The sequence below is a fragment of the Microcebus murinus genome, chromosome 16 (assembly GCF_040939455.1).
Source record: "Microcebus murinus isolate Inina chromosome 16, M.murinus_Inina_mat1.0, whole genome shotgun sequence".
Taxonomy (NCBI): domain Eukaryota; kingdom Metazoa; phylum Chordata; class Mammalia; order Primates; family Cheirogaleidae; genus Microcebus; species Microcebus murinus.
Genome location: NC_134119.1, coordinates 30,165,145 through 30,178,865, shown reverse-complemented (window position 1 = coordinate 30,178,865; position 13,721 = coordinate 30,165,145). Strand labels below are relative to the sequence as shown.

The 13,721-nt window shown below is 42.2% G+C and overlaps 1 protein-coding gene across 8 annotated transcripts in view; it reads left to right on the top strand.

Moving 5' to 3' along the window:
• COMMD7 (COMM domain containing 7) overlaps window positions 1-13,721 on the top strand; it is a 77,272-nt gene that overhangs the window by 1,602 nt on the left and 61,949 nt on the right. For 3 of the 8 annotated variants that reach the window (XM_076011030.1, XM_076011026.1, XM_012755212.3), the window contains exons 2-3: window positions 10,411-10,485; window positions 10,565-10,667. In XM_076011030.1, coding sequence (XP_075867145.1) covers window positions 10,411-10,485; window positions 10,565-10,667 — 178 coding nt within the window. The remainder of the gene's footprint in view (window positions 1-10,410; window positions 10,486-10,564; window positions 10,668-13,721) is intronic. The other 5 variants (XM_076011029.1, XM_012755215.3, XM_076011028.1 and 2 more) reach the window with 3 other exon arrangements.

The following is a 13,721-nucleotide window of genomic DNA, read 5'->3' as shown; positions in this document are numbered from 1 at the left end:
AGAAATGGAAGTTGTTCCGAGTGAATCATTGAGTGAGTGTGAAAGGCCTATGTAGGACATTACTGTACACTACTGTAGACTTTATATGAAAACACTGCACCCTTAGGCTACACTGAATTTATTTTAAAAAGTATTTTTCTAGCCAGGTACAGTGGTACATCCTATATTCCCAGTTACTTGGGAGGCTAAGGCAGGAAGATCACTTAAGCCTAGGAGTTAGAGGTTGTGGTATACTCTGATTATGCCTGTGAATGGCCACTGCACTCCAGCCTAGAAAACATCATGAGACACCATCTCTAAAAAAAAGAAATGTTTTCCTTTCTTCAATAATAAATTAGCCTTGGCTTACTATAACTTTTTATTTCATAAACTTTTTAAATTTTTTTTTTTTTTTTTTTGAGACAGAGTCTCGTTTTGTTGCCCAGGCTAGAGTGAGTGCCATGGTGTCAGCCTAGCTCACAGCAACCTCAAACTCCTGGGCTCAAGCAATCCTCCTGCCTCGGCCTCCCGAGTAGCTGGGATTACAGGCATGTACCACCATGCCCGGCTAATTTTTTCTATATATATTAGTTGGCCAATTAATTTCTTTCTATTTTTATGGTAGAGACGGGGTCTTGCTCTTGCTCAGGCTGGTTTTGAACTCCTGACCTCGAGCAATCCGCCCGCCTTGGCCTCCCAGAGTGCTAGGATTACAGGCCTGAGCCACCGCGCCCGGCCAACTTTTTAATTTTTAAAAAAAATTTTGGCACTTTTGCAATAACAGTTAGCTTAAAAACACAAACACATTGTACAACTGCACGAAAATACTTTCTTCTCTCTATTTTTATTTTTATTTTATTTTTTTTGAGACAGGGTTTCACTTTGTTGCCCTGGCTAGAGTGCAGCTGCCTGGTCATAGATTACTGCAGGCTCAAATGCCTGGCTCAAGAGATCTTCCTGCCTCAGCATCCCAAGTAGATGGGACTACAGGCATGTGCCACCATGCCCAGCTAGTTTTTTTTTCTTTTCTATTTTTATTAGAAACAGTGTCTTCCTCTTGCTGAGGCTGGTCTCCAACTCCTGAGCTCAAGCAATCCTCCTACCTAGGCCTCCTAGAATGCTACATTTACCAGTGCCCCCCCCCCATCTACATTTTTTTTTTTTTTTTTTTGAGACAGAGTCTCACTCTTGCCTGGGCTAGAATGCCATGGCGTCAGCCTAGCTCACAGCAACTTCCAACTCCTGGGCTCAAGCAATCCTTCTGCCTCAGCCTCCCGGGTAGCTGGGACTACAGGCATGTGCCACCATGCCTGGCTAATTTTTTATATATGTTTTTAGTTGGCCAATTAATTTCTGCTTTTTTTTAGTAGAGATGGGGTCTTGCTCTTGCTCAGGCTGGTCTCAAACTCCTGAGCTCAAACAATCCACCTACCTTGGCCTCCAAGAGTGCTAGGATTACAGGCGTGAGCCACTGTGCCTAGCACCATCTCCATTTTTTAATTTTTTTTTTTTTTGAGAAAGAGTCTCGCTTTGTTGCTCAGGCTAGAGCCAGTGCCATGGCATCAGCATAGCTCACAGCAACTTCAAACTCCTGGGCTCAGGCAATCCTGCTGCCTCAGCCTCCCAAGTAGCTGGGACTACAGGCATGCGCCACCATGCCCGGCTCATTTTTTCTATAGATTTTTAGTTGGCCAATTAATTTCTTTCTCTTTACAGTAGAGATGGGGCCTTGCTCTTGCTCAGGCTGGTTTTGAACTCCTGACCTCGAGCAATCCACCTGCCTCGGCCTCTCAGAGTGCTAGGATTACAGGCATGAGCCACCGTGCCTGGCCTTTTTTTTTTTACTTTTTAAATCTTTTTGTTAAAACTAAGATAAGCACATAAAAATTATAGTATAGTAAATCCATAAACTAGTAAGGTAGTCATTTATTACAATTGTTAAATATTATCTACTGTACATAATAGTATTCCTATATTTTTATCCGACTGGCAGCACAGTAGGTTTATTTATTTACACCAGCATCACTACAGACACATGAGTAATGCATTGTGCTGCGACATTTGGATGACTACAACATCACTAGGTGATAGTTTTTCAGCTCCATTATAATCTTATGGGACTCTTGTCTTATATGTGGTCCATTGTTCATTGAAAGTCATTATGTGGCATATGATAGTATTTTTTTGAATCTATATTTCAATATCTAATCCATATGAAAATGTTAATGAGGGCCAGGCATGGTGGCTGATGCCTGTAATCTCAGTGTTTTGAGAGGCTGGACAGGGAGGATCACTTGAGGCCAGGAGTTTGAGACCACCCTGGGCAACATTGCAAGACCCTGTCTCTACAAAAATAAAAAAAATTAGCCAGGCATGATGGTGCGATCCTGTAGTCTTAGGATACTTGGGAGGATGAGGTGGGAGGAACACTTGAGCCCAGGGGTTTGAGGCTGCAGTGAGCTATGATGACAACACTGTACTCAAGCCAGGCAATAAAGCAAGACCCTGTCTCTAAAAAATAAAAATAAAAAATGTTTAAAACAACAATTTTTAGAATGAGAAAATAAATTCAGAAAAGTATAAAGAAGATAATGTCAGATGCAGTGGCGCACACCTGTGATCCCAGCACTCTGAGAAGCTGAGTCAGGAGGATCCCTTGAGCCTGGAATTTCAAGACCAGCCTGAGCAACACAGACCTCCATCTCTACAAAAAATAGAAGAATTAGCTGGGTGTGGGGGCCCACATGCCTGTAGTCCCAGCTGCTCAAGAGGATGAGGCAGGAGGATCCCTTGAACCCAGGAGTTTGAGGTTGCTGTGAGCTATGATGACACCACTGCATTCTAGCCTGGGTGACAGAGCAAAACCCTATGTCCAAAAAAAGAAGAAGAAAACAAATGGTCCAATCCTCTCACCTAGTTAGAAATGCAAGCAATATACATAGTTAGAAAATTCAAACTGTATACAAAGGTATAAAAGTAAAATAAGATGTTCTCTTATTCCCAGAAGTCATCATTTTCATAGTTTCTTGTGTATTTTTATAGAAGAAAATAGTCTTGGGCCCAGCGCGGTGGCTCACACCTGTAATCCTAGCACTCTGGGAGGCCTAAGTGGGAGAATTCTTTGAGCTCAGGAGTTCAAGACCAGCCTGAGCAAGAGCAAGACACTGTCGCTAAAAAAAAAAAAAAAAAAAAGTCTTCATTTCTCCAGCATATATATGGGTATCCTTCAAAAAAAAAATTTTTTTTTCAGGTAGCATCTTGCTCTGTTGCCAGGCCTGGAGTGCCAGGGTGTCAGCCTAGCTCACAGCAGCCTCAACTCCTGGGCTCAAGTAATACTCCTGCTTCAGCCTCCTCAGTAGCTGGGCAGGGTATGCCACCACATCCAGCTAATTTTTCTTTCTTTTCATTTCTGTGTGTGTGTGTGTGTGTGTGTGTGTGTGTGTGTGTAGAAGAGGTCTCACTCTTGCTCAGGCTGGTCTCGAACTCCTGAGCTCAAGTGATCCTCCTGCCTCAGCCTTCTAGAGTGCTAAGATTATAGGCATGAGCCACTGCACCCAGCCCCCAATTTTTTATTATTTATTAATATTATTGTTTACAGAATAAAAACAGAGAAGTAAAGGGTTGGCTTTCCCTGCCCACCCCCTTTTTAAAATTGAGACAGGGTCTTACACTGTTGTCTAGGTTATAGTGTAATGGTGTCGTCATAGCTCAACCTCCAACTCCTGTGCTCAATCATTCCTCCTGCCTCAGCCTTCTGAGTAGTTGGCACTGCAGACATGTACCACCATGCCTGGCTTTAAAATGTTTTCTTTACAAAAAGAGAATCATTCTGTAATTATTTTTTTTCATCTTGCTTTTGTTTTTAAATATAACGTATGATGGATATTTTCTGAATTCTCCACAAACAGATCTGCATTCCTTTTGATAGATATCTACATGATATATTCCTTGCAATGGATCTATCATAATTTATTTAACCAGTTCCCACTTAAATTATTTTCAGGTTTTTTTTTTTTTGACAGAGTCTCTCACTCTGTTGTCCAGGCTAGTGTCTTCCTTTCAGCCTCGTTCACAGCAACCTCAAACTCCTGAGCTCAAGCAGTCCTCTTGCCTCAGCCTCCCAAGTAGCTGGAACTACAGGCATGCGCCACCATGCCGAGCTAATTTTTTTCTATATATTTTTAGTTGGCCAATTAATTTCTTTGTATTTTAGTAAAGACAGGGTCTCACTCTTGCTCGGGCTGGTTTTGAACTCCTGACCTTGTGCAATCTGCCCTCCTTGGCCTCCCAGAGTGCTAGGATTACAGGCATGAGCCACCGTGCCCCAGTCCTGCTTTGAGTTTTTTGTTTTTATGAACAGGGCTTTCAAGGACCAGCTTTGTATAAGTGCATCTAGAACATATCTGAATTAAAACATTTACTTTTGGGGGCTGGCCTGGTGGCTCAGGCCTGTAATCTTAGTACTTTAGGAGGCTGAGGTGGGAGGATTGCTTGAGCTCCTAAGTTCAAGACCAGCCTGAGCAAGAACTAGACCTCTTCTCCACAAAAAAAAGAAAGAAAGAGGCGGGGTGGCTCAAGCCTGTAATCCTAGCACTCTGGGAGGCTAAAGCGGTGGATTTCTCAAAGTCAGGAGTTTAAAACCAGCAAGAGCAAGACCCGTCTCTACTATAAATAGAAAGAAATTAATTGGCCAACTAAAAAAAAAAGAAATATATATATATTTAGCTGGGCATGGCGGTGCATGCCTGTAGTCCCACCTACTCGGGAGGCTGAGGCAGGAGGATGGCTTGAGCCCAGGAGTTTGAGGTTGCTGTGAGCTAAGCTGACACCAAGGCACTCTAGCCCAGGCAACAAAAGTGAGACTCTGTCTAAAAAAAAAAAAAGAAAGAAGAAAGAAAGAAAAGAAAAGAAAAGAGAGAGAGAGAGAAAGAAAGGGAGGGAGGGAAAGAAAAGGAAGGAAGAGAGAGAAAGAAAAGAAAAAAAAATAAATTAGCTCGGTGTGATGGTGTGGCGTGCCGAGCTACTCAGGAGTCTGAGGCAGGAGGATTGCTTGAGCTCAAGAGCTTAAGGTTGCAGTGAGCCATGGTGATGCCACTGTACTCTAGCCTGAGCAACAGTGCAAGACTGTGTCTCAAAAAATTTGTTTTTTTTTACTTTTTGGAAGTACATTTACATTTGAGGGATATCCTTCTGCAATGGGATTACTAGGTCAGGACATATGATCATTTCATTATATGTGTGCTATGAAATTGCCCTCTAGAAAGATTGTCCCAGTGTATCCTCTCAAACACCATGTGGGAGCCTGTCTGCTTCCTTGTACTTTCACCAGTACTGGCATCTTAATCAAACTTTTGTGTTTGCAGATCTGATAAGTGAAAAGTGATATCTCCTTGTTTTACAGATTTGCATTTCTGTAGTCTAGAATGACCTTGAGGATTTCTTCATATGTTTGCTGGCAAGAATAGTTGAGATTTTAATACACATGGATAGATAGTCATACGTGGGTGAGCATTCCAGGGAGAGGCACCTATGCAGGTGGATTGGGAAAGTGTTTAGGGGAGATTTATTCAGCAAATGCTTACTGTGCACTTACAACATTTAAGTTTCTGTGAGGATACAAAGCCATACTAAGAAGCAGCTTCTCTGCTAAGACATGTTTGTGTTCCTTATCAGGATTGGAAACTCTAGCTGCCCTCAGGCAAGGTTTCAAAAGGGAGCCTCAGATGTTGAGAATATGGGTAGATCCCTTTCTTTTTTTCTTTTTTTCTTTTTTTTTTTTTTTGAGACAGAGTCTCACTTTGTGGCACAGGCTAGAGTGAGTGCCATGGGTCAGTCTAGCTCACAGCAACCTCAAACTCCTGGGCTCAAGCAATCCTTCTGCCTCAGCCTCCCGAGTAGCTGGGACTACAGGCATGCACCACCATGCTCGCCTAATTTTTTCTATATGTTTTTAGTTGGCCAATTAATTTCTTTCTATTTATAGTAGAGATGGGGTCTCTTGCTCATGCTGGTTTGAGCTCCTGACTTGAGCAATCTGCCCACCTCAGCCTCCCAGAGAGCTAGGATTATAGGTGTGAGCCACCACGCCCAGCTGATCCCTTTCTTTTTCATTCTTCTTTTCCTCTCTTACTTTTTTTTTTTTTTTTTTTTAGTCAGGGTCTCACTATGTTGCCCTGGCTGGCCTTGAACTCCTGGACTCAAGTTATCTTCAGCCTCCCTAGTAGCTGGTATTATTGTTGGGAGTGTCATGGTATCTTTGGCAGAGTTTTGAAGGATAAAGAGGGTTTGGAAAGGTGGAGAGATAGGGATGGGGGGGGGCAGAAACAGCCAACAGATCAGATTAACTTGAGGACTCTCTTGATGGGGGGAGGGGAGAGACTGGAAAGGAAGTTAGCTGGGGTCTGAATGCTGGGCTGGCTGAGGCCTGGAAATGGAAAAGCAGCTGGAGTTCTTGTCAACTGCTGGGTTTTTAGAAGGCCCTGGGTGGCATAGGAAATACAGTTGGCCAGAGATCTGACAGTTCCACAGATTTGCAGGAAAAAAAAAATTAATAAAAAACGGAAAACTCAGAAACCATTTGGGGATACATTCTTAAGCCAGTCCTGACTGTTCCTGTTTTTACTATATAGAATCAGCAGTTATACAAGGCTAATACCCAATATCTTACTGTAGAGAGACAACTCCTGGACCAACATTCGTTAGAATGTTTCCAGAGAATATTTAGGAAGTTTTGAGAAAGGCTACACTTCTATGCCATTGGCTTGTGGGAGTGTAAATCCATGCAACTTTTTTGCAAGCCAATTTGGCAACATTATCTCAGAATTTAAAATGCATATATCCTTTGACCTAGGATACATTTTACAAATTTATCTTACTGACATACTTGTATATATCACAAAGAAACATGTGGAAGGATATTCCTTGCAACAATATTTCTAATAACAACAACAACACACACATACACTATGCTGTCTATACAGTTGACTTGCAGTTGTTAAAAGAACCAGATAGATTTATATCTGCTGACACAACTAATCTCTAAAATATAATTGAGTGGAAAAAGTCAAGGTCCAGGGAATAGGTTCAGTGTGATCGCATTTGCATTTTAAAAAATTAAATGAAAATGAAATGACCATAAGGGCATAGAAGGTGTTAACAGTAACTACTTGTAGGGAATAGGACCTAGGAGGCAGGTGGGGGGAGAGAAACATTTTATTTTATATTCTTTTGTACTGATTGGATCTTTTTTTTTTTCTTTTTTTATGGATTGATGTTACTGGACCTTCAGATGGTTGGATATTTTTAACACATTGATTGTCACACTAGAAAAAAAACTTTTCCCTGGGGCCACGATGTTTTATTAAAACAAAATGATCCTTTCTAATTTGTTATTCTTTTTTTTTGTTGTTGTTGTTGTTGTTTTGAGACAGAGTCTCACTCTGTTGCCCAGGCTAGAGTGAGTGCCATGGTAAGCCTAGCTCACAGCAACCTCAAACTCCTGGGCTGAAGTGATCCTGCTGCCTCAGCCTCCTGGGTAGCTGGGACTACAGGCATGTGCCACCATGCCTGGCTAATTTTTTCTATATGTATTAGTTGGCCAATTAATTTCTTTCTATTTATAGTAGAAACAGGGTCTCGCTCTTGCTCAGGCTGGTTTTGAACTCCTGATCTAGAGCTATCCGGCCGCCTCGGCCTCCCAGGGTGTGAGCTGCTGCGCCAGGCCTAATTTGTTATTCTTCATTGTTTTCTCTGTGTGAGTTATATGCAATGCAAACCATGTTTTTAGATTAAATTGTCAATATTAATGTAACAATAAGAACATCAACAAGTAAGATTTTCATGAACCAACTGCAGGGTTTTGCTTCACATGCCCCAGGCTCAAAATTAGCCTGAGTTGAATACAACTCATATGGCAGATGACAGTAAATGTGTTAAAACCTTGCACATATTACTTTTTTATTTTTTTGAGACAGAGTCTCTATCTGTGGCCTGGGCTGGAGTGCAGTGGTGTCCTTACAGGTCACTGCAACCTCCAACTGCTGGCCTCAAGCAATCCTCCTGCCTTGGCCTCTCACATAACTGTGACTACAAGTATGTGCCACCACACCTGGCTAAATTTTCTATTTTTTGTACAGATGTTGTCTCACTCTTGAGCAGGCTAGCCTCAAACTCCTGGCCTCAAGCAATCCTCCTGCCTTGGCCCCCCAGAATGCTAGGATTATATGCGTGAGCCACCTCCCCCAGCCTACTTTTTTTTTCTCTCTGTTTTTTTTTATTTTTTATTTCGGCATATTATGGGGTCTAGCCTACTTTTATATTTTCAAAAACTAGTTTTATATTTTAAAATAGAATACATTTTAGAATAAAATAACAAAGAGCCCTGGCAGATGTGTATGCAGAATTTAAGGTGTCATAGTGGAAGGGTTAGGTCCATTTAACATAGCCTATAATCTTTTTTTTTTTTTTTAATGTTGTATTGTTCATAGAAAATAAGGACTCCTAAGGGGAGGAGTTGTATTGCTCCTAGAAGGTGGATCAAAGGGTATAGTGACTCTAATTATGGCTATGGTAATTGCTACCATTTGTTTAGCTTCTAGCTTGGTACCCTGCTAAAGGCTTCACATATGCTACCTTTAGTGTTGTTCTGGAAGCTATGTATTTTGCCTTTGTTTTCTTTGTGAGAACTGAGACACAGGGGCTAAGTGCTTTGCACAAGTTCATAGTAAATGTCAATGGCAGAACTCTGATTCATCTCGGTTTTTTAAACACTGGTATCTTGATTTTTCCCACTATGCCACCCATATACACTGCCTATTGGGAGGGAACATGAGTCTGCTTGAGCTACCAAATACCAATGACTTGGTGGGTTAAACAACAGACTTTTATTTCTCACAGTTCTGGAGGATAGAAGTCCAAGACCAAGTGCCAGCCAATTCACTTGTTGGTAGGGTCTCTGTTTCTGGCTTGTAGATGGCTACTTTTTCACTGTGTCTCACATGGTAGAGAGAAAGAACTCTGGTGTCTCTTCCTATTATAAGGGCACCAGCCCCATGGGGTTAGGGCCCCACTCTTATGACCTCACTTAACCTTTTTTATCTAACAGGCCCTGTCTCCAAATACTGTCACATTGGGAGTTAGGGCTTCAACATATAAATTCAGGGACAACACAAACATTCAGTCCCCAATCACACAGTACCAAGAAAGAGAAAGGAAGATTAATGTGCACAAAACAATAAGACTCTTCTAAGATAGTGTATAAATGAAGTGGTAAAACTAAATATTTTTTTGCCAGCCGCAGTAGCTCACACCTATAATCCTAGCACTCTGGGAGGCTGACGGAGGGTTGCTTGAGCTCAGGAGTTTGAGACCAGCCTAAGCCAAGAGGGAGACCCTGTCTCTATTAAAAATAGAAAAATTAGCCAGGTGTGGTAGTCTGTGCCTATAGTACCAGCTACTCGGGAGGCTGAGGCAGGAGAATCCCTTGAGCCCAGGAGTTTGAGGTTGTAGTGAACTGGGATGACACCACTGTACTCTTATCTGGGGTGACGGAGCTAGACATTGTCTCAAAAAAAATTTTTTTAAATTATTTTGTATGCAAGTAGCAAGGTGTTTATGGGGGACCTGGGAGCATGGGGACCAGAACACATGGATAGGCAAATCGGAAGAAAATAAAAATCATCCGGCCGGGCGCGGTGGCTCACGCCTGTAATCCCAGCACTCTGGGAGGCCAAGGCGGGCAGATTGCTCAAGGTCAGGAGTTCAGAACCAGCCTGAGCAAGAGCGAGACCCCGTCTCTACTATAAAAAAAATACAAAGAAATTAATTGACCAACTAAAATATATTTAAAAAATTAGCCGGGCATGGTAGTGCATGCCTGTAGTCCCAGCTATTTGGTAGGCTGAGACAAAAGGATCGCTTGAGCCCAGGAGTTTGAGGTTGCTGTGAGCTAGGCTGACGCCATGGCACTCACTCTAGCCTGGGCAACAAAGCAAGACTCTGTCTCAAAAAAAAAAATCATCCACAGTCTCACCACACAGAAGAAACTTCTCTTAATGTGATGGTGATTTCCTCTTTGAGACCTTTTCCTCTCTGTGCATGTGTGTGTGTGTGTGTGTGTGTGTGTGTGTGTGCATGCATGTATTCGGATCCTAGAGACATATATGTGCATCTGCTTGCTTATGCTCACAATCTCAGTGTATATATCTCCCAAGTATCCCAATAAAATATTTGTGTTTTTCAGACTATTTAGTAACACAGATATATTGACACTTGTGGTGGGTATTGTGAACATTTGTAACTTTAAGATGATCAAAACAGATATCAACACCTGTTAGTTGTTAGTCTCTCTCAAGGGTCTATAGTTGGAGGGGATGTGGCACACTCACCCAGGAGTAGAAATTTTACTGATATTCTGTGCTATTTTCTTGACAGCAGTTCTCAGCCCTGACAGAAGTGCTTTTCCACTTCCTAACTGAGCCAAAAGAGGTAAAAGCATTTTGTGATGAGGTGAGTTCTTGAGCATGGGTCTATGGTCCTGAGATGCTCAGAAAGTGAAGGCCTTGCTTGTGCTGTTCCCTCTCTGCAGGTAGAAAGGTTTCTGGCTCAGCTGTCTGAATTTGCCACCACCAATCAGATCAGTCTTGGCCCCCTCAGAAGCATTGTGAAAAGCCTCCTCCTGGTTCCAAATGGTGAGTAACCTCCCCTAGCAGCCATGGCCAGAGACATTATCTTGAATATGAATCATCAAAGCATGAATCATCAAAGTATGCTCAAGGCACTGAGCGGGAGCATTTTTTCAGTCATGAGCCAGACGTGGGTGGGACTCACTGTCTGGAGAGGGAACCCAGGCTGCAGAGCATAGTAGAGGCTGCAGTAAAGTTCAGTCTGCATCCTGGGTTCAGTCCCCAAACTGTCCTCTTGTCCCCTCTACAATGACTACAGAAATTGAGAGTAAGCATTCAGAAACTTTTATAATAATTTGACAGTGTCTCTAAAATCTAATAATTTTTTTAAATGGGGCCTTTTTTATTATGATAAATGTGTATAATATGAAATTTACCGGCCTGGCATGGTGGCTCAAGCCTGTAATCCTAGTACTCCGGGAGGCTGAGGCGGGCAGATTGCTCAAGGTCAGCAGTTCAAAACCAGCATGAGCGAGACCCCATCTCTACTAAAAATAGAAAGAAATTAATTGACCAACTAAAAATATATATACAAAAAAAATTAGGCCGGGCGCGGTGGCTCACGCCTGTAATCCTAGCTCTTGGGAGGCCGAGGCGGGCGGATTGCTCGAGGTCAGGAGTTCAAAACCAGCCTGAGCAAGAGCGAGACCCCGTCTCTACTATAAATAGAAAGAAATTAATTGGCCAACTGATATATATATAAAAAATTAGCCTGGCATGGTGGCGCATGCCTGTAGTCCCAGCTACTCGGGAGGCTGAGGCAGAAGGATCGCTCGAGCCCAGGAGTTTGAGGTTGCTGTGAGCTAGGCTGACGCCACGCCACTCACTCTAGCCTGTGCAACAAAGTGAGACTCTGTCTCAAAAAAAAAAAAAAAAGAAAGAAATTTATCATTTTAACCATTTGTGGCTTATATTTTATACAACCTTTTTATTTCCTATTTCTAGAAATGTTTTTGTTATTGTTGTTTTTGGGACAAAATCTTGCTCTTTTGCCTGGGTTAGAGTACAGTGGCATCATCATAACAGACAGCAACCTCAAACTCCTAGGCTCAAGCAATCCTCCTGCCTCAGCCTCCCAAGTAGCTGGGACTACAGCCATACCTGGCTGATTTTTTTATTTTTTATAGAGACAGGATAATGGTATGTTGCCCAGGAACTCCTAGATTCAAGTGATCCTCCTGCTTTGGCCTTCCAAAGTGCTGAGATTATAGGTGTGAGCCACTGTGGCTGATCTGAATGTATTAATATCTTCTTTTAGTTAACCTATTTCCTATTGCTGAGCATTTTAATCGTTCTCATTTTTCACCCCTATGAACAATGCTGCAGTGAACATTCTTACGACCTCCTCGTACTCATATGTGTGAATATTTCTGTGGGATGGGTGCCCAAAGTGCAGAACCACAAGTCTTTTTTTTTTTTTTTTGAGACAGTCTCGCTTTGTTGCCCAGGCTAGAGTGAGTGCTGTGGTGTCAGCCTAGCTCACAGCAACCTCAAACTCCTGGGCTCGAGCAATCCTAATGCCTCAGCCTCCCGAGTAGCTGAGACTACAGGCATACGCCACCATGCCTGGCTAATTTTTTTTCTATATATATATTAGTTGGCCAATTAATTTCTTTCTATTTTTTATAGTAGAGATGGGGTCTCGCTCTTGCTCAGGCTGGTTTTGAACTTCTGACCTTGAGCAATCTGCCCACCTCGGCCTCCCAGAGTGCTAGAATTACAGGCGTGAGCCACTGCTCCTGGCCTCACATTTCTTTATTCTCATTCTCCAGCCTACACTTCCGGGAATGGTCTGTCTGAGGGCTGAAGCCTGTTTTGTATGTGTCTGTCTATCTAACAGATAGTTCCTCAAAGTCAGTGCCAGGTCTTGCTCTTCCTTCCTAAATCATAGATACAAGCAAAGGAATGACATAGAGCGGGTACTCAGTACTTGTTGAGTCACTTGAACTGAATTTGGGAGATGCTGTGACCCTCCCAGAGGATGTTGAGTTAATATTTTTTGAGCATGATTGATTATCAGTGTTTATATTAATAGTAGATCATTTTCTATAGACACAGTGAACATTGGGGAACTCATAGCATACCAGTTAAGAGATGGGCTTTGGGCCAGGCGTGGTGGCTCACGCCTGTAATCCTAGCACTCTGGGAGGCCGAGGTGGAAGGATCGCTAAAGGTCTGGGGTTTGAGACCAGCCTGAGCAAGAGCAAGACCCCATTTCTACTAAAAATAGAAAGAAATTAATTGGCTAACTAAAAATATATAGAAAAAATTACCCGAGCATGGTGGCGCATGCCTGTAGTCCCAGCTACTTGGGAGGCTGAGACAGAAGGATTGCTTGAGCCCAGGAGTTTGAGGTTGTTGTGAGCTAGGCTGATGCCACGGCACTCTAGCCCAGGCAACAGAATGAGACTCTGTCTCCCAAAAAAAAAAAAAAAAAACAAGAGAGAGATGGGCTTTGCAGGCTCACTCAGGTTTGAGTCATATCACTTAATGTAGCTATTTGACCATGGACAGATCAGCCTTTTGCAGCCTCAGTTTTCTTACCTGAAACATAGAGTAATAAGAGTTGCTTATGGTGGTGGTGGTAGGAATAAATGAGTTAATATATGTAAAGTTCTTAATATGGTACCGGTCAAACTGTAGCCTTTAATTATTGATAGATCAAGTAGCTTTCAGTCCTATACCTCAATATCAAATTAGGAGATAAATTTGAAGTATTTTGATCACAGGTAATAGAAAGTAAAACTATAAGTATAAATATATATATAAATAAAAAAACAAATTAATAGATAAAACTTTTCTTCACCTAATGAGTGGGATCTTAATGCATCTCTGGATTAGTTAATATCCTAGAGATTTTCAGGCCTAGAATTAAGCTCTGTGATTTGCTGTACTTCTCCATTTGCTCTCAACAATTTCTGTTGGTTTTACTCTTCTTTTTGTTCTCATGGCTTTCTGACTATGCTTTTCCTGCAGGGCTTTCCTGCAGGGCTTTCCCCTTTCTTCTAGTTTCTCCTAAGCATCTGAGATTGTAGCTTGGAAGTCTCTTGGCTCCTTCTT